At 42.9% G+C, this 24,745-nt stretch overlaps 1 protein-coding gene across 1 annotated transcript in view; it reads right to left on the bottom strand.

Moving 5' to 3' along the window:
• Nell1 (neural EGFL like 1) overlaps nucleotides 1–24,745 on the bottom strand; it is an 824,157-nt gene that overhangs the window by 541,346 nt on the left and 258,066 nt on the right. Inside the window, exon 12 of the mRNA XM_050122124.1 lies at nucleotides 18,846–18,974. Within this exon, the coding sequence (XP_049978081.1) occupies nucleotides 18,846–18,974 (129 nt within the window). The remainder of the gene's footprint in view (nucleotides 1–18,845; nucleotides 18,975–24,745) is intronic.

The following is a 24,745-nucleotide window of genomic DNA, read 5'->3' on the forward strand; positions in this document are numbered from 1 at the left end:
TCAAGTAAACTGATGGAGAAAAAACACATAATTATCTCATTAAATGCTGAACAAAACCTTCAACAAAATTCCACATCTATTCATGATAACAAGTTTTGGAGACAGCAGGAATACAAGAAACATATCTAAATATAATAAAGGCAATATACAGCAAGCAAACAGACAACATCAACTAAATGGAGAGAAACTCAAAGCAATCCTTCTGAAATCAGGAACAAAATAAAGTTGTCCACTCTCTCCGTATCTATTCAATATAGTACTCAAGGTCCCAGCTAGAACAAGAAGACACCAAAAGGAGATCAAGGGGATACAAATCAGAAAAGAAGACAAACTCTCACTATTTGCTGATGATATGATAGTATACATAAGTGACCCAAAAAATTCTACCATGGATTTCCTACAACTCATAAACACCTTCAGTAATGTAGCAGGATACAAGACTAACTTTAAAAGAAATCAATAATCCTCCTTTATATAGATGATAAATGGCCTGAGAAAGAATTCAAAGAAACAGTACCCTTCACAGTAGCCACAAATAACACCAAGTATCTTGGGGTAACTTTAGCCAAACAAGTAGAAGACCTGTATGACAGTAACTTTAAGTCTTTGAAGAAAGAAATCAAAGAAAACATCAGAACATGGAAAGATCTCCCATGTTCTTGGGTAGGTAGAATTAACATAGTAAAGATTGCAATCTTGCTTAAGCAATCTACAGATTCAATGCAATGCCCATTAAAATCCCAACAAAATTATTCACAGACCTTGAAAAAAAATTCAACTCCAGATGGAAAAGCAAAAAACCCAGGGTAGCCAAAGCAATACTATACAGTAAAGGGACATCTGGAAGCATCACAATCCCTGACTTTATACTTTACTTTAGAACTATGCAGCAATGAAAACAGCCTGGCATTGGCATAAAAACAAACAAGAGAACCAATGGAATTAAATTGAAGACCTGGATATTAATCCACACACATACAAACACCTGATTTTTGACAAAAAAAAACCCCTAAAACTATGAAATACAAAAAAAAGCATATTCAACAAATGGTGCTGGCATAACTGGATATCAACACATAGAAGAATGAAAATAGATGCATATTTATCACCATGCACAAAACTCAAGTTCAAATGAATCAAAGACCTCAACAAAAAGCCTACCACACTGAACCTCCTAGAAGAGAAAGTGGGAAGTACACTTGAACGCATTGGCACAGGAGAGCACTTCCTAAAAACAACCCCAGAAGCACAGACACTGAGAGACAAAATTAATAAATGGGATCCTCTGAAACTGAGAAGCTTCTGTAAAGCAAAGGGCCCGTCCAACAAGACAAAACAACAGCCTACAGAATTGGAAAAGATCTTCATCAACTCCACATGGGACAGAGGGTTGATTTCCAAAATATACAAAGAACTCAAGAAACTTGACAACAAAAGAACAAATAATCCAATAAAAAAAATGGGTATAGAAATAAACAGAACTCTCAACAGAGAAATCTCAAATGGCTGAAAGACACCTAAGGAAATGTTCAACATCCTTAGTCATCAGAGAAATGCAAATCAAAACAACTCTGAGATTCCATCTTACACCTGTAAGAATGGCCAAGATCAAAAACACTGATGACAGCTTATGCTGGAAAGGATGTAGGGTGAGGGAAATGTTTCTCCATTGCTGGTGGGAGTACAAACTTGTATACCCACTTTGGAAGTCAGTATGGTGATTTCTCAGAAAATAAGGAAACAATCTACCTCAAGACCCAGCAACACCACTCTTGGGCATATACCCAAAGGAAGCTCATTCATACCACAAGGACATGCTCAACTATGTTCATAGCAGTATTATTTGTAATAGCCAGAACCTGGGAACAACCTAGATGCACCTCCAGAGAGGAATGGATTTTAAAAAAGCAGTACATTTACACAATAAAGTACTACTCAGTGGTAAAATAAATAAATAAATAAATAAATAAATAATGGCATCTTGAAATTTCCAGGCAAATTGATGGATCTAGAAAAACCCGTATTGAGTGAGGTAACCCACACCCAGAAAGACAAATATAGTATGTATTCAGTTATAAGTGGCTTTTAGACGTAAAGCAAAGAAAACCAGCCTATAATCTACAACCCTGGAGAACCTAGACAACAAAGAGACCCTAAGAGAGACATACAGGGATCTACATAGGAATGCGAAAAAGACAAGATCTCCTGAGTAAATTGGGAGTGTGGGGGTCACGGGAGAGTGTAGAAGGGGAGAGGCAAGGAAGGGAGGGGAGCAGAGAAAAATGTATAGTGCAACAAAAACAATCAGAAAGTAAACAAAGAAGCAGTGGAGCTGGTGTGCTGCCAAGAGAAACGGTGATGGGCACAGGAGTCTCTGATGCAGCCATGAGGACCACCATCATTTAATGTCTGAGGTAGGAAATGCAACCAGCAAGTGCCAAGAACTCTGGAGTGCCATGTTCCAGTAAAATGTCTTCTGAGAATAGGAAATCATACAGTGTTATAGACTCTTGCTTGCAGAGTGAAAACAGTAAAAGAGAGTAGTGGGTACTTCTCTCCTGGAAAACAGACCCATTTTCTGGTGTAGTGGGAGTCCTGTTTCCTTTCAGCAATCTGTCACCTTCACCTCTGACATGGTTTGAGTAGAGGCGAGTCCTCCCCCAACCTGACAGTCATGACATTGTATTCCAGGACCAGCTACTCAGAGCTTTGTAGCTGCCTGGATACCTGAACGTCCATACAAGTCGTTCAGGGGTCAAATTCTGAGCCCAAGCCGTAATAGTAACAGTTAGGTGACGCATAGGCTAGATGACACAGTGTTACTGAGTGACAAGGACATGTCTGAAGATGAAGGTGCCACTGAGCAGGAAGACTTGTGACAAAGCAGAATAAAAGAGAGTCCTGGGGACTGTACTGCTGGGATCCAGCCTCGCCAGAAAGCTAACCCTGAACTTAAAGGTATCCTAGGTCATCAAATTCCCCAGCATAAGCTACTTTAGGCTGTATTTCTAGCATTTCCATATCAAAGAAGCCCGCTCAGCACCGCTCATCCACCAGACACCTCCATTAGCTTCTTGTTTCATCGATTTCTCCGTGAGAGGCTTTCAGGCTGGAAACCGAATTTGCATGACATCTTGATTTTCTTGGTTTATTGACATAAGAACATCCAAGAGGTGAAAACTAGGAAGAGGGCCAAGGCAAATGTTTAGGCTTCTGGAAGTTTATCAAGAATCTAATGATTTTTGTAAAGTATTCACAGAATTAGGAAACTAGCACTCACATGGCTTTGGGTTGCTCAGATGAGGCGTGCCTACAGGGAGCTGCTAGGCACAGTTGAAACAAGAATGCCATTGCTCACGCAGCTCTGTCACAGCTCTCAGAGAGAAAATTCAAGACAACAAATAGGACACCAAGAAAACCTTCAAGCCCAGCCCTGGAAGACTGGACAACAGACTGTGTAAGCCAGCATCTGGCGGGGCACACCTGACACTGTGGATGACGAGGCTCCTGACAGGTGTTAATGTCTCCTTGATACCCCTTCAGTCACCAAGTAGAAACTTAACAGTACATATAGCCTGTCACTCTATGGCCAGAAGTGAGAACCAAGGATTTAACGATTTGTTAATAAAACAGAAGAGCCTGAAGAGGTTTGAATAATTTCTCCAACTAGCAATAAGTCATTCTTTAAAGGTATTACCCATCAATTTGACCATGTTTCCCATTACTTCATAATGTAGACGTTACTTCAGAGCTGGGATTCTTTCATTCCTTTGACAACAGCATAAAATCTTCTACATAGAAGATATCGTGAGTAAAGACCAGTGCTGGGATTTATTATAACTTAAAACACATATACATGCCCTCATGCATGCACACATGCACACACGCATGCATACACGCTCACACATATACATGCCCTCATGCATGCACACATGCACACACGCATGCATTCTCTCTCTCTCTCTCTCTCTCTCTCTCTCTCACACACACACACACACACACACACACACACACACACACGCACACACCCCTTCTGTCAGGAAGAGTTGACATTTATAGTTTCAGTAGCCTGGGTTCCTTTTATGGTAACTGGGTTTGTTCTTCCTTTTCTAAGGGAAAGTCATGGGTTTATTATGCTCTGCTCCCTACTAACTAAATGAGGGGAAGGGAGAGATTTATAAAACAAATAAACAGGAAGATTTATGGTTTCTTTCTCAGAGCAGCTCAGAATTATGGAAAAACTCATTGACCTTTCAAGAGAAGAACTTGGTTCAGCCAAGCAGAAACCAAGTGTACCTGAGAGGTTTCCAATTAATCCCTTAATTTAAAGCCTTTGTCTTTCTCCAGTAAATATGCTGGGGGGAGCTGCTGAACCCCATTTATTCCTTTTGAAGTATAATTACCTGTGGGCATGACAGACAACATTTCCTATCACACCAAGCAGTAAGTATCAACAGTACTTGTAATAATTAGAAAATGGGGAAAGGGGATTAGAAAGAGAAAAGAAACGGGGTAGGCAACTAAGAGGGAGCCGCGGGTTTTACAGAATAAGTCATGAGGAGAGAAAAGGAGATGAGATGGAGTCCTGAATCTTGAAAGGAGGGGGAAGGGAATGAGAGCTGGTAGGTAATTGGGACCAGATCGCATGTTCTGGAAGATTCTGTTATGACGTATTCCAGAATGGAAAGGCTTAGAGAGAATCAAACCGGCCTGAATGTGTGATAGAGTTCCCCTTGTCCACACCAACCCAAGACTGTAATGAGAAGCTGTCTGCAACTGTGTCTTCCTCATATCCAATCATGCTCACTCAGAACACTCAAGAGACCCAACTAAAGCAGACAGACACCTCATTAGGAGTTGCTAATGATGTTATCTTCCCATTTTATTCTGTTTTTTTTTTTAGACAAATAAAGTTTGGAATTAAAGTCACAAGAGTTTCTGAGTGTCCTTTGTTGGCAGTATAACCCTGGGCAAATCAGTAATCTTTACAAAGCCTTGGCTTTATTATGATAACAAAATAGCAGCCTGTAAATTTGGAAGAATTAAGTGAAATAATAAATATAAAATGCTAATCACAGAAACTAGCACGGAAGAGATGCTAGGAAGTATTATCTGTCACCAGAAGCCGCTGGGACACCCTCACTTGTCTAGTGCAGGGATGAGTATGGCACAGCAGTGATACGGGCTGGCATGGAAGCCGCTGGGTCTTGGGTAAGAAGATTCAGGTTCTCTATTCCCTCACTAAAGATGGGGGACAGGATCAGTGGAGGTCACAGCGAAATGTAACTCCACCATTAGCTCCTTGGGTAACCCCAAGCCCTTTTCCTATTCCTGACCTCAGTTTCCACATCTGGAAACCGAAGATGGCAATGTTTATTTTATGCTATCGTAAGAAAATCAAGTAATTATCATAGACACATAAAAATCTGTGAATAAGTATTATCAGCAGCACTTGCTATGACTAATGCGTCCATGAGGTCACACTCAACAATGATTTACCGAGTAAAGCTGCTCAGCAGGCAAGGCTTGATATTAGGGAACAGCAATAAATGATGGGACAGAAGCAGGTGACATCTGGGAGCCCTCTGACCATGCCAGCAAAGCTACCAAGTGGACCTGCCAATGCTCCTTAAATACCTCAGGTATCTCTTAAGGAAAGCCCACATGGGAAGAGCCATAAAAGAAGATTATACTCGGTCTACGTGGGTGTAAGACCTAACTCTGAGAGTGTAAATGTCAGTTTCCTCACCTATAAGACAGCCCATAATCAAAATCCTCACCTTAGATTATAGCGGGAACATTTGACATTAAAGCACTTTATAAATTATAATGCATCATGCTAATGGGTGGTATTAGCATATCAATTATTCCTGTACACATGCTTAATGATCATGTTTATCAAATGGGACAAACAGAAGGATAAACATTCTCTCGCTAGCTATTAAACAGGTTAAACCTGTAAGGCCTGAGTCAGACAAACTGTCGAAGAGAAACAATTGGTTTCAGAGGAGTTTGCTTTAGAAAAGAGTAGTTAAACTTGGACACTTACTATAGTTACCATAGTAAATGCTGGCATCTGTCACATAATATTCACGGGTTTCTAGGAATTCTTGCATCTATGGATATTCTTAGAGACCTGACAAGCAAGACACACGAAGGGCTGTTTTACAAAGTGTCTCAGAATGATGACAGGGTTCACGCATGGATAGAGATGATTCGGGATACAAACCATTTTTAAAAAAAAAAAAACTATATTAAACAGTTTCTTATGAACTTTTCAAAGCTAGTCTATGTAGTCCTAAGATCTGGAGTGTAACATCTTCAAAATATATTTAAACAAGGAATCATTGTTTCCAGCCTCTATAGGCAAGCAGAAAGAACTGAGAATGTAAGCTAATAACTCAAGCATTTAAGTCATCCCCCCAGGGTTTCAACAAGAGGCATTCAATGTTCGAGGCAGAAACACAGGTTAGAGCTGGGGTGGGGATGAGGCTACCAGTGGCCTTGTTCCACTCATGCAGGTGGAACTCTACTATGCTTTAGCCATTTGCTATGTATGAGGATGAGACTATCCAAATTAAAGTTTACGGCAAATTATAAGGAAAGATGAAATGGAGGATATGTCTATTATATATAAAAGTATATATGTCATATGATAAATTTAAAATGGAACATGAAATTATATATACTGTGTAGTATATGATATTTATAGTTCTACTATTGTGCTATGTACAATATATAATACATAGATGTGAATATGCATACATGTGGGTATATATTTACATATACATATATAGATATATGCACATATATCTTTGATCATGCATCTTTAGAGATAAAAATGTTTTAGCATGTACTTCCTTATGTAAATACATAATTATTTAATAAAGTATACATGTCTAATAACATTATAATACATCATATACATTATAAAATACATATCAGAATGAAATATATATAAACAGGAGGTAGTACTCAATGGAAAGCTCCAGTATGTTTTCCACACCCCAGTGGATTCAACTGCGCACCCAGTGTGATGTCTGTGGACTGTTTACACACATAGGGAGACAGGACAACACCGAATTCCTGATGCAGGACTCCCCTCTGTAGGCTATGAATATGTTTTATTACCATTGGTTAGTAAAGAAGCTCCTTTGGTCTATGGCAAGGCATAATAGAACTAGGCAGGAAAACTAAACTGAATGCAGGGAGAAAGAAGGCAAAGTCAGAGAAATACCATGTAGCTCCCAAAGAAGAAAGATGCTGGAATCTTACCAGTAAGCCACAGCCTCGTGGTGATACACAGATTAACAGAAATGGGCCAATTTAAGATGTAAGAGCAAGCTAGGAATATGCCTAAGCTATTGGCCACACAGTGTTGGAATTAATATAGTTTTGTGTGATTGTTCAGGTCTGGGCAGCTGGGAAACCAATGCACAGTCTCTGTTTACAAATTCCTGCCATCTCACCACTGGCTCCATCTACCAAATGCTATTTGTTGCAGCCACATTCAAGTTTTTACTCTGTGCCTTTGTCCACGCTGAGGGGATCCATCCCTCACCTACTCTGTGCCTTTGTCCACGCTGAGGGGATCCATCCCTCACCTACTCTGTGCCTTTGTCCACGCTAAGGGGATCCATCCCTCACCAACTCTGTCTTTGTCCATGCTAAGGGGATCCATCCCTCACCAACTCTGTGTCTTTGTCCATGCTAAGGGGATCCATCCCTCACCAACTCTGTCTTTGTCCACGCTAAGGGGATCCATCCATCACCTACTCTGTGTCTTTGTCAATGCTAAGGGGATCCATCCCTCACCAACTCTGTCTTTGTCCACGCTAAGGGGATCCATCCCTCACCTACTCTGTGCCTTTGTCCACGCTAAGGGGATCCATCCCTCACCTACTCTGTCTTTGTCCACGCTAAGGGGATCCATCCCTCACCTACTCTATGCCTGTGTCAATCCTAAGGCGATCCATCCCTCACACCTCTCCCATTTCATCATCACTTCGTTAAGAAATCTATTCCTCAGCCATGGCTCTCAGGTAGCCTGCAGAGTGCTACTGGCAGAATGCATGGCTCTCACCAAAATAGTTCTATTCCAGGCCTTAAATCAAGCTTGAAGCCAAGTCTGTTTTGTTTTCATTATCTGGTTATAAGGTTCCCTTCCACGTTAGACTGTGGGATTCTTGGGGGTGGACTGGATCACTGAATAATCTTCAGAGTTCTAACAACAGAGAGGACCCACTCAGGCATGCGCTTAGGTAACATACGGCCCTGGACCTGTTTGCTTGATCGCCTTGACGGCACAGCCATGTGCAGCACTGGCTGCTTCATACTGCATGACCACAACAGAGTCCAGACCTAGATGAATGACATCCCTGGATATAAGCCACACTTCTATAAAGCCTACCACAGCTCAATATAAAACAGTGGCCCAAATGAATGTTGGTAGGTATAGTTATATCTAGAGTATCTGTCGATGGACAGACAGACCAAGAAGACATGAATTCTAGGCCAACAGCTGCAAAAGATGAGATCTGTTATTATGCCAACACATACTTACCGAATGAAAATCCACAAGTTTTAACGTGCACCTACATTACATGACTTCACAGAGCACCTCCAGTTGCCTTTCCTTAAGTTTGGTTTAAGGTCTTATTTGAACAGTGAGAAATGGAGACATGAAAGAATTGAGTAACATTCTAAGGTCACCCAGCTGCTGAATGGTCCAGCAAGGATCAGTCAGGATCTTCTGGCCCCCATTTCAACATTCCTCCCCTATATCACTACCTGGGGAACTGTCAGGAAAATGAAGGAGGGTCAAAAAATACTAGAAAGCAAGATTATTTGAAGCTAGTCAGCCACCGAGGCAAGCCACCAGGACGGAGGGACTTCCATCTTCACTTTCTTTTCCTATAGTACTTATGGGGGTTTTCTTTTTTATTTATTTATTTATTTATTTTATTTATTTTTTTTAATTTTTTTTTTAATTTTTATTTATTTATTTATTAAAGATTTCTGTCTCTTCCCCACCGCCGCCTCCCCTTTCCCTCCCCCACCCCCAATCAAGTCACCCTCCCTCGTCAGCCCAAAGAGCAATCAGGGTTCCCTGCCCTGTGGGAAGTCCAAGGGCCACCCACCTCCATCCAGGTCTAGTAAGGTGAGCATCCATGAAACTGCCTAGGCTCCTACGAAACCAATAGGTACAGTAGGATCAAAAACCCATTGCCATTGTTCTTGAGGTCTCAGTAATCCTCATTGTCCACTATGTTATGGGGGTTTTCTTAATCAGCATCCTCAAGTGCACACATGCATCCCTGCTACCAGGTACCCTCAGGATGACATCACACATTTACAAAAGTGTGTTCTGCTTGTTGTATGGACGGCTTTGTGCTTAGCTAAAGCTCAGAATTATAATGCATGGAAAACCTTGAATTTTGACTAGAAAAAAAAAAGAAGAACAGGTGAGTCACTTTAAGATATGAGGTACTGGGAGTTGAACAAATCCCGCAGAGATGCAACAGCAGTCACTGTGGAGATGTCTTGGGAAAACGACAACGTAACTGAGGCAGGCGAACTGTGCTGTTATCCAGTCCTATCCATGAGCAAGTTTCAGTAATATCTGCTGACACCAGAACACAGGAAATAAAAAGGATTAAAATTAATGAGGATTTTTTTTCATTTAGTAAGCAGAAAAGCCGGTGAGATCAGAGAGCCGCTCATCACAAATTCTTCTCCCTCCTGGGAACACAGCTCGATGCTGCTCACCAGTCCCCCTTGATGCTGAGTGTGGTGGGTAGCTAGGTTCTGCCTGGTGAAATACAACCATCACAGGCACACTGGAAACCTTTTTCTTCTCCACAATGACCTTGGAGGCCACAGACTGCACATGATGGACCACCAAAGGGCCCCGACTCAGACCTCTGAGTGAAGACAATTGCCAACCAGAAACAGCCACTTTAAAGACCTTGTGCCAAAGGATGGAAGCTGCCACTGCTGGAAGCCCAACATCATTTGATTTATTATAAATATGGTCAAGAAAGGGCATCCTGAGGTACGGAGAGCAGCAAGTTCATGAGGGGTTGTGCTGGTTTAATGAAAATTGTCCTCTGTGGGCCCATGTATTTAAATACTTGGCGCTATTTGGGGAGCCCTGGTGCCTTGCTGTAGGAGGTGTGCTCCCGGGGGTGGGCTTGGAGGGCTTAAACCTTGTACCACTTCTCGTTCTCTCTGCTTCCTATTTATGGATGAAATGTGATCTCTCAGCTTCAGGCTCCTGCCACCAGCCATGGTGCTGGCTTAAGGACTGTAGCTCTCTGGAACCACAAGCTTCTCCTTCCTTAAGTTCCTTTGCTCAAGGTATCCGACCACAGCCACAGAAAAGCAATCCAGGAGTAAAGGGAACAGACAAGGCTAGCATTACAGGAACTGAAAGGTCACAGAAATTAGCAGAAGCAACTTGACACCTTATAAAGCAACACAAGACAGTCCTGACAAAATAAAGTGACCATGGCACAGAGACTGGAATCTTTTCCCTCTCTTTCTCTTCTCCTTCCTTCCTTCCTTCCTTCCTTCCTTCCTTCCTTCCTTCCTTCCCTTCAACTATCCTCCTTCCCTTCCTTTTCCCTTCATTTCAATCAACTTGTATTTGTACATCAGTAATTCATTCTGCACTAATGGCTTAGAGGCTGATGATACATGGAGTAAAATAAAATTATTGCCCTGTGCAATTTATACTCCAAAAGGACAAAGTCAGAAAATAATAGTTTTGGGGGAAAAAAACAATCTTAGAGAGAAATTGCTGTGAAGGAAATAAAGTCCAGATATCAAAATGGTAACAAAAGTATAGAGGTAATTTCACCAAGGTGATTAGGAAAGTTTTTTTTAAAGATGGGATATTTGACTTTTTGAGGTAGGGCAATAGCGCAAGCACAATCAAGCACATGCAAACTCACAACGAATAAGCAGAATTGGCCAAAACAACCTGTCCGGACCAAAAGCACAGTAACTAATGACGCCCACTCCTAGTCAATCACAGCAGTGACCGCCAATTTTAAAAGGACCAACCAAAAACATTCCTGCAGCAGCTTAACTTCCCTAACCCCATAAACCCCAACCCTTTTACAATAAAGAGCTTTTTACATTGAAATTGTTTGAAGTCTGTGTCCTTGCCTCCACATCTCCTCACCCCCAGATCCAGGAAATGGGGATCACACAAGAGGCAGCAGCAACAAGGTCTCAATAAACTTTCTATCTAGAAAGTAGAAAACTTTGCAAAGACTTGGGAAGGACATCCCAGGCTGAGGAAAGAACCACTGCCCAGACCTGTTGGAAGGATGCAAAGAATGCAGATGAAGTGAGAGACTCACAAACATAAAGAAGAAACACAAACACAAAGTACATGGGCCCCAGCCCACATGGCGCCTTTTTGGTCTGACCCAAGTATAATAATTGGAATTTGATTTTGCCGTTAATTGCTTGTGTCTGTCCTCTTAATTCCAAGGAGAAAACTCTTGGGTCAGAATGAAGAGATGGCTGTGAGGACCAGAACAAGCACCGCAGAGCTGGGCAGCGTTTGTGGAACACACCTTCTCTATTTGAAGGAGAATGTAGAGCAGCATCGGAGAACAACAAAGTTTCTATAACACACCTGGGCTAGTCTCAGTGGGTTGTCTCATTTGATTCCAGACTATGCCATAGAATTCTCAGCCCATTTTACAGGTGAGGAAATTAAAAATTCAAAGCTCCAATAATTGATACAAAGTCACATTGGGTGGATGAAGCACAAAGCTAGGCTACAGTCTGGTTTTTATAGCTCACCCAAGAGCATTAAAGCATTCCAGTACCTATTACTCAGCTAATGCGAATCAAACATTCAGGGGCTTAAAGTGGGTACCAAGGAGGAAATGATGTAGGTATGAAGAGGCCATGCCACCAGATTTAGAAGTAGTATGATGGGAGTTCAACTAAAAGGGTAGAGGGTCATGATGGGTTCAGATGAGAGGGGGGACAGTAACAAATGTCTTTGCAAAGCAGATTTGGGGTCAAAGATGCAGAGGTAAAGGAAAGAGGACCCCAGGAAGGGAGTCTACCTGCTCCTGCCATAGGAAGGACAACACAGAGCTTCTCAGATGAAGCAAAAGCTAAAATCTGTATCACAAAGGGAAAGTGGGCTGGTAAAATATTTGGGTAACAAACTATCTCTCTGAGTCATGTGCACTAAAGAGGAAAAGGAAGAAGGTTCTATGGTGATATTTAAGATATTTATCAGTCTGACTACAGGGCAAGGCCAATTCGGGCACCCTCTCCTCTATTGCTTAGGATCTTAGCTGGGGTCATCCTTGTGGATTCCTGGGAATTTCTCTAGAGTCAGGTGTCTGCTAACCCCATAATGGCTCCCTCAACCAAGATATCTCTTTCCTTGCTCTCATCTCTGTCCTTCCTCCATCTTCACTATCCCATTCCCTCAAGTTCTCCTCAACCCTCCCTTTCTTCCCTCCTCTTTCCCTTACACTCTCCCTTCTCTCCCCATCCCCATGTTCCCAATTTTGTCAGGCGATCTTGTCTGTTTCCAATTTCCAGGTGGGTCTGTATATGTTTTTCTTTGGGTTCCCCTTATTACTTAGCTTCTCTAGGATCAGGAACTATAGGCGCAGTATCCTTTGTTTATAGCTAGTATCCACTTATGAGTGAGTACATGCCATATTCATCTTTTGGGGTCTGGGTTACGTCACTCAGGATAGTGTTTTCTAATTCCATCTATTTGTATGCAGAATTCAAGATGTCATTGTTTTTTACCACTGAGTAGTACTCTAATGTATAAATATGCCACATTTTCTTTATCGACTCTTTGGTTGAAGGGCATCTAGGTTGTTTCCAGAACCACATCAGAGCGCTCGACTGAGCTTCCAGGTGAAGAGTGGAAGAAATGAGAATATGAGAAAAGAAGTCAAGATCACGATGATGGGTTCACCCACTGAAACAGTCTACCTGAGCCAATGGGACCTCACCAACTCCAGGCATACTGCGAAGGAACAAGCATAGGACCAAACTAGTCCCTCTGAACATGGTTGACAGTTCCATGACTGGAGCAGACTGAGGGGTCACTGCAGTGGCACCAGGACTTATCCCTACTGCTTGTACTGTCTGTTTGGGATCCTATTCTCTTTGGAGAGATACCTTGCTCAGCCTAGAAATAGTAGGGAGGGCCTTGGACCTTCCACAAGGCAATGTGCCTTACCCTCTCTGAGGATTGGATGGGGGTGGGTTGAGAAGGAGTGTGTAGGGAATGGGAGGAGGGGAGGGAATGGGAACTTGAATTGGTATTTTTTTAAACATATCTAATAAAAGAAAATAAGGAAACAAAAAATTTTAAAAAGAAAACAAAGAGGAAAAGGAAGAATGTAGGCATTCTTACAGCAAGCATTGAAAATTTCTACCAATGCCCAGCTACAAGGGCAAAGAGCTAATGAGCTGATGGTGGATAATGCCTGCCCTCGTCAAATCCAATCTTTAGAGATAGAGCCAAACTGGAGCAGTAGCTGGGCTGTGTGAATCACAGGGGTCATTCACGCTTCAATATACAAAACACAAAAATATAAAAGAAAATGGGAAAATAAAGATACCTGATTAACTCTTGGATAATCAGAAGTACAGTGAGCATACTGGGTCATTTCTCTGCAAAGTCTCCTAGTGATCTACCTCCTAGTGATCAAACCATTTGAACTCTGGTTTCTCAGTCACGTTCTCAGCCTCTTACTGCCGCAAAGGGCAGATACTCCGTCGTAACCTCCGATCAATGAGGTTATGGCTTTGATGTGATTATAGTGTAATCTTGGAAAAGAAAGAAATTACTGAAAAAGAGAAGTTATGAGTCGCATTGCTAATCCGTGGTGGGCATCGGATGCTTCAGTGCACCTGCTACATGCCACTAATAGACTCACAGCACTGGGTATCTCCCGCTCCGCTATTCCCTTCAACAGCTCCGCTTGTCTTTTCCTAGGGAGGGGCCAATTTCCCTTTGTAAGTGATAATATTATTTTGTCCCGAAGCCCATGCCTAACTGATAAAATCAAAACCCTCCCCAATGACCTGCCAGTCTTTCCAAAACGTCCAGATAAGTAAAATTCAGTTGGCTTCAAAAGGGACGCAAACCAGTAGCTCCAAAACCCTTGATATTCTAAGTTAATACTAATAATGGTGATATGATAATTAACACAAACTTTTCAATCTTTAGTCAATCTGGAAAATTTGCTAAATTGTTAACATGTTCTATGTCATTAGGATGTTAACTGGGAAATGCAGTTTCCTATGCTGGATTTGGCATGACCAAACACTAAATTACAAAATTACAAATCTATTCTAACACACACACACACAAACACACACGATAGATAGATAGATAGATAGATAGATAGATAGATAGATAGATAGATAGATAGCGCTTGACTGCTAGCTTGAGTATTTTGGATTTCCCCTGGTGATTCTCAACACTGTTTTTTGTTGTAAATATTGATCTCTCCTAAATCTAAGCGCTATAAATCAATTAATTCAGGATCTATCAGTAAACTCAGCTCAGTGATGGAAAAGCAACAGGTAACTGTCTATCATCACCGAGGAAAATTTCAATGGTATAAAATATTACACATCACATGTTCCGTGAATCTATCCATCATCTGTCAGATGAACCTCTTCTAAGTCATCCTTCTTCTGGAAGCCCCAGAAAGGAAAAAGCCTTGATGTATGACCAGGTTTTGTGCTAGAGAGGAGAAACAACAAGATGGGGACTTGCAAAAATTCTTGGAGGCTCCACTGAGAATCGATACGGGCCTTGTCCACTTGAGGTTCACTCGATTTTCTTTCTTTCTTTGAGACAGGGTCTCACTATAATGCTTTTGCTGGCTTGAAACTCACTCTGCAGATGAGGCTGACCTAGAACTTACAGAGATACACCTGCCTCTACCTCCTGAGTGCTGGAATTTAAGGCAAGTGCCACCATGCCTGAACCACAGTTTTTAAGACTTATATTTATCGTTTTTAATTGCACATATATATTTGAGTGCAGTGCCTATGGAAGGCAGAGGCACCAGAGCTCCCTGAAGTTGGAGATATAGGTAGACTTGAATCACCTGGCATGGGCGCTCTAAACAGAACATTCCTTTAAGTGCTAAGTTGTCCCTCAGTCCCATCCCGCTATATAGTTCTTTAGCTACACTGGATGTCAGTGGGAAGGATCAAGATGGAGGAGGATATTATGGACTCAAATGAAACATTAGAAACAGGGTGAGTGGTGGGAGGGTTCGGACCCGTGACCAGGGTGTCAAGAAACACTGAAGTAGAAAGTCACTGGACTTTATCTTAGCTGAAATTCTCTGAGTCTCTGTATGGATAAAGTGGGGCTAACAGTGGTCAGCATTGTCGTATGCTCACAGATTCATCTAAGTCTCCAAAAGTGTAACCAACACAAAAGGAGTCTGGGAAACCCAGGGCACTCTACAACTAAATGTTCATTCATCATACCATTCTTATCATGCAGGATGCACAGAGTGGGAAAGCCAGGATGCCCTACCACTAAAAGCTCGGTCATGCCACCATTGTCATCCTACAGGATACACAGGATGCCATGTTATTCCGTCCTTCCACACAGCTCTTTGCTCCAGTTTATGAAAAGCTGCCCAGACTCCAATTTCAGTAGCAAGGGTGCCAACAAAACAGCTAGTGTTGTGGTTGTCCCAAACACGGCTTCTGTTTCACACTAATGTATCAGAAACTACCTAAGACCAACGCGGTGAAAAGGCCATCGCAGAGGGAGGAAGCCCCGGTCCACCAGATCCATAAAACACTGAAGTCCAATGAAAGTGGTTTTCGAAATGGGGACTGTAACTGCTCCAGACGCAGAAGGCAAAAATGAGACCTGGTGAGTTGTATCAAACCTGACAGAAGGTTTTATTATCTCTCACTGATTGCTCAGGAGTTCCAACATCTCGGCCGTTTTTTATGACCTCGGAAGAGCAGGAGTCCTTAATGCACCAGAGCTCTGTTACCATGGGAGGAAGATAGGAAAACTGAAAGTCTTTTGTGCTTTCTTTACCACTGAGAGTCTGAGCAGATTTTTCACGATTTTCTGGACAGAGTGTCTGGTGTTTTGTTTTAATTTCAGGCTCACCTTGCTCACAGTGGTTTTTATAACGCAGGGTATTTTCACTCATTAACTGCACACATTCCTAGTTGTCTCTAAGCTCCAGGGAGACACTGCATCCGGGGTGTCCTCTGCTACCCACCTCTAGGATTGCCTGCTACATGTTACTGCATGGAAATCCCCAGGGAAGGACTCAGAAAATGCCAAGAGCTACGCGTAACTAGTGGGAGTGCAGTACAGCTACCGATCTACCTTCTCCCAAACTGCCCCCCTTCTCTCCTCTTGCCACACCACTACTGGATTCAAAGGGAAGAGATAACCCAACTCCAGCTCCAGCGGAGGAACATGAGTAATCAGACCTAGCAGCATACCCTGCTCTTCCCCAAATACCGGATGAGGGATGTCAGGAGGAGGCAGGAAATGATCCAGGTCTGAAAACTAAGATGGAACATCATCTGCTGGTCTGGGAGACAGGGCCCTAGAGAACACCTGCTAGGAAGAAATACCTTTGAAAATGAAAATTGAACATTTCACACAGAGATTTGCCCTTCAGCCTTTCCTTACCTGGGCTGCTGTAGAGTGGCGGAGGGACTATAGGAACAGCAGGATGGATATCAGTATCATGTAACCACAGGGATGCAAACTCAAAGATCAAATTCAACATGTTCGAGATGGCGCACACATGCTATAAAAATTGGCATCCACTATACGTGTTCCTCAGTACCCCTCTGGATGCCCAGCATGTGGTCTGTGCTTCACCGCTGAAGTTCTGTTATAATACACTAGAAACATCCATGACTTATATCCCTCTCCTCCTTAGAAGCTGACCTGACTCCATGAACAAATTCTCTGGAACATCTGAACTGTCTCTATGATGACAGAGAAATGTCTACAGCCCCAACCCCATCCCCAGGGCACCAGTCCCAAGCAAGCATGCTGGCCTAAAGCCAGATCCAGATGGTGAGCTAAACATGAATATTCCAAGAAACAGTGAATCAAACCTGCAGTCATACTGAGTGACTAATTGTTTAAAAAATGGGCCTCCCACAGAAAGGGCAACTTTAATACCACAGGCCTCTCTTGGAGTCGGTTCTATATAATAAAAGTAGAATCAAGGACGAGAGAATCAAAGAGCCTCAGCAAGCATTCACAGCGGCCATTACCCCTACTTTCTCCCAGGTCTCAATTACTCATGAGACATGGTGGAGAGTTTGGCCCCAGGGGTCATTGTATGGGGACTCCAATACCACTTTTATAATGGCTCGGAGTTCAGCCCAACGTTTATCAGAAGGTAGCAACATAAGTCCATCAGTTCATTACATAGCTGAGATATGTTTCCCATGCTGATTGGCTGGGAGAATGTTCACATTGACTTCCTTTTTCTAATTAAGCAAAATATAGCATGACAAAAAATGTAAAGAAATGACTTAATGTGAACGGTTGAAATTAATTATCTTCCTCCCCAAATTAACAAAAAGCTAAGAATAAATTCAAGGGTGGATTAAAAAAAAATCAAAATCAAAGGGGTAACTTCATTCTCCCAAGGGGCACAAATCAAGTTCAAAGCAGAAAAGCAAGCAAAAGAAAAACAAAAAGATTAAAAAGAGGGAGGAAGCCCACTGGTTAGAATATTGCTAGTGACCCAGATAGAAGGAACCATGAAAGCCTTCCAGAGTAAATGAAAGGACAGGGACTCCCCACAGAGCGACCACTGGGAACCAGCAGATACTGTTTCAAAGAACCAGCCAGCTCTTTGACCAGTCAAAGTTTAACAGGGGACAGCAATACAGAACACAGGCCAAACAGGCATTTACCCTTTCTGCCACCTGAGAGCATCATCTGTTCCTTGAGAAACTGAACCCACTTTAGAGCCAGGCTCCTCACAGGGCAGTGAATAGACGCTGATCCATTACATTTGCGCAATTCAAGAAACCCACCTCCCTCAAGGGCCACCAGTGCTTGATATTCAACTAATCAAGATGAAAGGAGGGACCAAGTCAGAACCAGGAGAAGCAGAGCAACAGCCCCACCCATCGTGACTCTGTCTTATAGAGCTTTTCTGCTCTGAGGACAAGGACCAGAGAGAGCCTCTGAAAAGGACCGGATTGGATATATAAAACGAGGTCAGAGCAAGCCCCACCTCTCTGCTTACCAAAAGAGTACAGGTGTGCAATGCCACCATCAGCATGTGGGATGCTGAGCTTGGGAAGGGTGCACACACAAAACACAAGAGGTGATCAGTTGTGCCCGAGGCCACATCCCTATTGTAAGGGTCTCGGTTCACAGATCCAAGTTACAGGCCCATCACCAGATCCTTGGTAAAGACCATAAAATGACAACTTGTAGATCAACCACTAAGAAACTCAACTGGAAAAGCATTCTGCACTCAGGAAGGGAAGATGAGAGCTGGGCCTACCTAAGCCAAGCTGTGAATGTCATTTGAAAAGGGAACTCCCTCGTCACATCTCGTGACATCGGCGATGACACTCTCTCCTGATAATCAAACAGAGAGTGTGCTTACGGCTGCCCTGGGGTTGGTGTGGACACTGAGGGCACTTCATGATCTTACATACCTCGTAGTTCCTCATGTGACTCTGCCCGGAACAAGCATGAGAACAGGAGCCCTGGCATAGCTGATTCCATGTTTTTTTGTAGCTGAAACCATAGTTCTCTGCCACTTCCCCACAGGGCCTCTCTGCCCCCTTACCTTCACAGAACGCAGAGTTGCCCTGCACGGAGATGTATCCGCTCTTGCACTCACAGGTCGCTTTTGTATTCCAGTTTTTGCATTCCGAGTTTTCTCCACACTTCGGTGCTTCTGCACAGAAGTTATGACCTACAGGACAGAGAGGATATTTTATGTTTGGAAATGATGGCGGAGGAGGCCCCCGAATGATAAAGCATACAGTACCTTCTATGATATGAAGGTACAGAGAGACAGACCATGGCAGCATGTAGGACTAAGCTGAGTAGGAGCTATAGGGCAGAAACGGGAAACTCTGGGCTTCCCTGTGTTTGAGAGAGTGCTTCCTGATACTCAGTATAGCCCGATTTGCTAAGCTCCTTCCTGCCTAGGGGTCATAGCCATGCCAATCTAAAAGGTCCCATTGATTCTTACATGGTTAGCATCTTTAAAGTTATGTTAGTAGACAATGATGTGTAAAACAAAAGTATAACACAAATATAAAGACAGAGAAGATACATCTGATCTAATGTGAATGCTATCAGGATATATCCACTCCTTCTGCCAGGCTTCACTACTTTCTACATAGCTATGATCTTGTCACACGCCGGTACTTATTTCTAAACAAATACTTAGCTTTGCTCATCTTCAGTGTCCCATAAATACAATTGTACTGTTCATATCCTTTTAGATGTCTTTATTCATGTTAATATACCCTAACCATGCTAATGCCTATAAGATGAGTATTCATTTGTCAATGCTGTATAGTTTTTCAGGGTTATGAACAGTCCATAATTCACATTTATGTACTATACTAAAAATCAACATTGGCACCTGGCAGTGGTGGCGCACGCCTTTAATCCCAGCACTTGGGAGGCAAAGGCAGGTGGATCTCTGTGAGTTTGAGGCCAGCCTGATCTACAAGAGCTAGTTCCAGGAAAGGAACCAAAACCACAGAGAAACCCTTTCTCGAAAAACAAAATCAACATTGGTACTATTTGCATGTTTTGAAATATAAAATGCTTGCTAAAGTATTGATGAGCATATCGTGGACATGTTTTAAACACACTTTTGACTTGTTTTGTCCCACACTTCCTCCAGAATCCCTGCTATTCCTTGGAGAATATTCTACGCCCTCAAGTATCTACTGGAAGTCTCTCTAGTGGGGACGCTCAGATGGTTCCATACTTAGTTTTAACGTCGGTCAAATGTTCAAGCTGGTGTTATGGCGCATGCACTGTGTCCTCCAAGCAAAGGGGAAGCTGAGGCAGACGGATCACATGTTCAACACCAGCCTTTACACAGCAAGACTGCCTCAATTAATCAACCAATCAGTAAAAGCACTATCCACATATTTAAAAACTAATTCTACTCTCTAGAGGTGTTTGATCTACATTTGAAGACATGATTCTGTTAGTTCTCATATTGAGATTAACTACGGTATCAACAACAATATGAAAGCTAACAGAATCTCCTTCTGTGGTCATGCTTCTGTCAATGAAGATTTTTCAGCTTTATCTGGCTACCTGGTTGCTGCGTAGAATGTTGCCTTGGACTGGCTTGATTTCCTAGTCTTTAGTTTCCCTCATGAGCACAAACTTGCTTTCACACTGAAGAGTCCTCAGGGGTGGGGCCTGGATCTGAGAAAAGATAGGTGCTGCCTTTCCTTGCTATGGAAATGTCTGCCACCTCTCTTCCCCATTCTCCGCGGTGTTCCCTTCCAGAATTCTAACTGCGTCACGTGACAGGATTTCTCCTGATTTTTAGACTTGCTGTCATGTGATCTATATCTTTCTCTTGTTCACTCCTTGCTGAACTGTAGTGAATTCTCCATCTGCCTTCATTAATTCTCTCCAGGGCTGTGACACACTCTGCCTCAGTCTCTCAAATGGTTTTAAATCTTCCTTATATTTTTAGTCTGGAATTCAATGCGGTTCTTTTTAACCTGCTAGGTTAATTTGATAGCATTTCCTCTATTCCTCTTTTAATCCTTTAAACATGTGTTTATGCTGACGCCTTCGCTACAGTCAGCCCGCGCATGCCATTTTGCAGTTGGTTATTTGTGCTGAACATCATTGATAGCGTCTTAACTTCTTTTCCTTTCATTGTACATGATTCTTTTCTTTTTGAGTTCATATTGTTTGAAACTGGGTATGTAGGAAATATTCCTGACTTGGGTTTTAGTATTTGTGATACCTCCTGCCAGGTGCCTGAAGGAATTCTCACCAGGAGTTCATTTTAAGGGCATCTTTGCCTCGAGGTGAATACTGAGACACACAGATAGGATATCCACTAGCCCTGAGCTTTCTGGAATGCCAACTTTTCTCCTGTAGATCTGACTCTAGATTCAAGACTGACAGGCAAGCCTTTTCTTAGGGGTTTCCTTCTCAGTATTTGCGGGAACCACCCTATGAGATTTTCACTTAGGCAGATAACACTAGCACCAGGCTGCCTCCTGTCCATTGGAAGTCATGCAGAAAACCAACAGAGATGAAAAACCTGATCTCGGGGAAAACGCCAACTCCAGCATGCTTCCTCGTCTTAAGGGCATCACACTTATTTAACATGGCTGCTCTGTCTCTCTCTGTCTCTCTGTCTCTCTCTCCCTCTCTCTCTCTCCATCTCTCTCTTTCTTTCTGTCTCTGTCTCTATCTCTCTCTTTCTAGTTATACCCCCACCATCTACTGCAAAGACTAAATAAACACACACGATATAGCAACTGGGGGTTGAATCACAAGGCTAGGCTATATAAAAGTATAGGTCGAACATGGTCAGATATATGCAGGTACTTTATCATCTGTAAATCTGTAGATTTTGAAGATACTAATGATTATGCTACATCACATAGAATCGTCTCACAGGAAACCGTACCTAGGGATCAAGAAATCTCATGTATAATTCAGAGTCTGCAGCTAACAAACACTGCACATTGCCTCGCCTGCCTCAGTACATACAGAAAAGATGACAGTGGAGATTTCAAAATGCTGCTGAGACCCTCAGCCATGACAGGCAGTTACAGCGAGGTCATGTCCCCTGACCCTCTTACACACAGAAAAATTACCCTTTTCCATTTGACATATGGATTATGGAAAGTACAAGCTCTGGCTTAAAAACTATGCAAATCCCCAGACTAGGTAAAATTACATTTTAAATCCTTTAAGTGGGAAGAATCTAGAACTGTTCTTCTTCAAAAACAAATTTAAACCAACAGCATTTAGCCAAGAAGGTAATACCTTTTACTATGTAATAATAATAAGATTCCTGCACATGGAATATGCCTGGTATTACTGTAGATGTTTTAAGTAAGTATTATTGTATTACTGACACGAAGAATTCAAAGAGCCAATTAACATTAAACACCTGAAACAGATCCTGATAGAGCTAAAGAAGTTGGTACTAGGTACCCATCCATCCTATTGGTTATGTTGATAGTGGTGATAATGATAATAATGGTGGTGGTGGTGATTTTGCCAACAGTGACAGCTAAAGTTCAAAAAAACTTAATAAATACTGTTGCTGCCTCAATGTAAGATATGAAAAGGAAAGCTCAAACTCAAACACCTGAGAGGGATTAGCGCATGGAAATGGGGCATTTTTATTCCACCGTGTGGAAAGGAACCTGTATCTACATGATATTAATAGCTACATGTATACACAACATTAGTATTTTGTTCTGGGCTCCCTCTTCAGCCCAGGCTGCACCCGAAGGACCACGGGGTTGCTGCCAGGAGACTCTAACTAGATCCGGTGATCTGAGACCTGTCTTGACCCAGGTGTCCAGGAAACAAGAAATGAGCGAAAGCAACAGCAGCCAGAGAGGCACAGACGCAAGTCTCGGGAACATGGCAGACCACCTGATCTGAGTGTTGTGACTGAGCTCCCACATCCCCCAGGATGGTTGCCCACCTTGTCCTCTTTCCTATAAATCTGGCTGGGTGGCGCTAAGAAGAAAGGCAGCTTGGTCTCCTCTCTGAAAAAGATGAAATTTAAAGACCTGGCTGCTCTCCCCACATTGGAGTGTGTGACAACAGGCCTCATGGAAGCTGTGCAGACATCAGGGAATGAGGCCAGTCCAGTTAACTTCTACTGTACTGTCAAGTTGGGAGCATAGGCCCCAGTCTCTCGCATCTATCCAAGCCCCCAGGCCTGGTCTGGACTCCAAATCACAGCAGGCCAGGTCCTGACCCCCTCCCTGGGGATGGGGTCAGGACCACTCCCCAGGGTACTTAAGTGATCTCCCAAAAGAGGAACACGTGGTCTCCCTTTCTTCCTTCCGGGGGTCATTCCCATGGCTTCCTGGTTCCCCCTCGGGGCCACCCGAGAGCTCAGATCTCCCATTAAACCTGGATATTTCTTAATTCGGCTTGTTTTGATTTGGCTTGATTGAGAAATTTTGCATCGGCAGAGAGCTTGCACTAAGAAATATTCCTAACATGTGCCATATATCCTTCTAATAAAAGGTCAGAGGTATAGCCACTTCTTGGGGCATTAGAGAGTAGATTCAGAGCCCTAGTGAAACTGACCAGATGCCAGTCACACTCACTGGGACCGTCCACCGGTGACTACCCTGACCAAAATCAGAACATGATTTTAACCCTCAAAAATCTGGAAGCTATCACCCATGAATGCTTCTAGCAGGCCCTAAAAGGCTTGCAGTTGTAATTACAATGAAAAGGACCTGGTACTCTTGCTGTCTGAGGGGTCATTTGAGGCACTGTGACTCTCTCTGCTGGAGGAAGTGCCTGAACGTCACTCCTTAAGTCAGAACTCATCAAGTTTCCCACCGTTGTGACACATGACCCAATGCCATATGTTCATCTCTTAGCACACGCATGTTCTCTATCTGGTTTCCTCATGTCTCGCTTTTTCCCCACATGCATACAACAGCCTGAAATCAAACCCTACAAACATCATGAACATGTATCAAAACATCATTTTGGGCCAGGCGGTGGTGGCGCACGCCTTTAATCCCAGCACTTGGGAGGCAGAGGCAAGCGGATCTCTGTGAGTTCAAGACCAGCCTGGTCTACAAGAGCTAGTTCCAGGACAGGTTCCAAAAAAACCACAGAGAAACCCTGTCTCGAAAAAACAAAAACAAAAACAAAAAAAAAAAAAAACATCATTTTGGACCTCATAAAATACATAATTATTATTTACCTTGTAAAACTTTAAAAATAAGCCTATAACAATGGAAACAGTAGACTTTTTAGTGTGTCCCTGTCGGGAAACTCTAAGTGTTCTGGATGAAAAGCTCAACTTCAGTCTTCCTAGGTCAGTGTCCGTGTCTGAACCAGGTCTCTAATCAAAGCTTTTTAAAGGCTGGGGTGTAGCTCAGTGGCCGAATGCCAGGCTAGCATTCACGAGGCCCTGAGTTTCCATGCCCATACTACACAAACTGGGAATGGTGTACACCCCTGTGGTCCCAGCACTCGGGAGGCGGAGCCAGAAAGAGCAATGGTTCAAGTTCACCCTCAGCTATATCCAAAGTTCAAGGCCAGACTGGGCTAAAAGTTCTGTACTGTACAGGTCTAGTTGTGTGGATGTGTGAGTCATAGGTGAGTGGACTGACGGACAGACAAGCGTCTTAGTGGGTAAGTTAGGGAGCTAGCAGATTAACTGAAGCAATCCTACCACCACCACCAGTTCAGACTCCATTAGGCCATCGTATGTATTTCTTCCTTAGATGTTCTTACTAGTGCGCTCATTCACAAACCATCATTTCTGCCTGTTTTAAGCAGATAGCCTGATGACCTTTAGCAACTGTACCTGGTTGTGAGTCAGCCTTGAGCCCGGGTTGAAAACGTTCTCGCTGCTGGCCATCGTCACTCTTGAAGTACCACCTCAGTATCTCAGCAGGCTGCCAGCCCATAAATTCTCTGCTAATCCTCCCTCCCGACAATCCTTCCGATGGCTCTGTCTCTCTT

Source organism: Alexandromys fortis, unplaced genomic scaffold, assembly GCF_014885135.2.
Source record: "Alexandromys fortis isolate MF-2015 unplaced genomic scaffold, M_Fortis_MF-2015_v1.1 scaffold_170, whole genome shotgun sequence".
Classification (NCBI taxonomy): domain Eukaryota; kingdom Metazoa; phylum Chordata; class Mammalia; order Rodentia; family Cricetidae; genus Alexandromys; species Alexandromys fortis.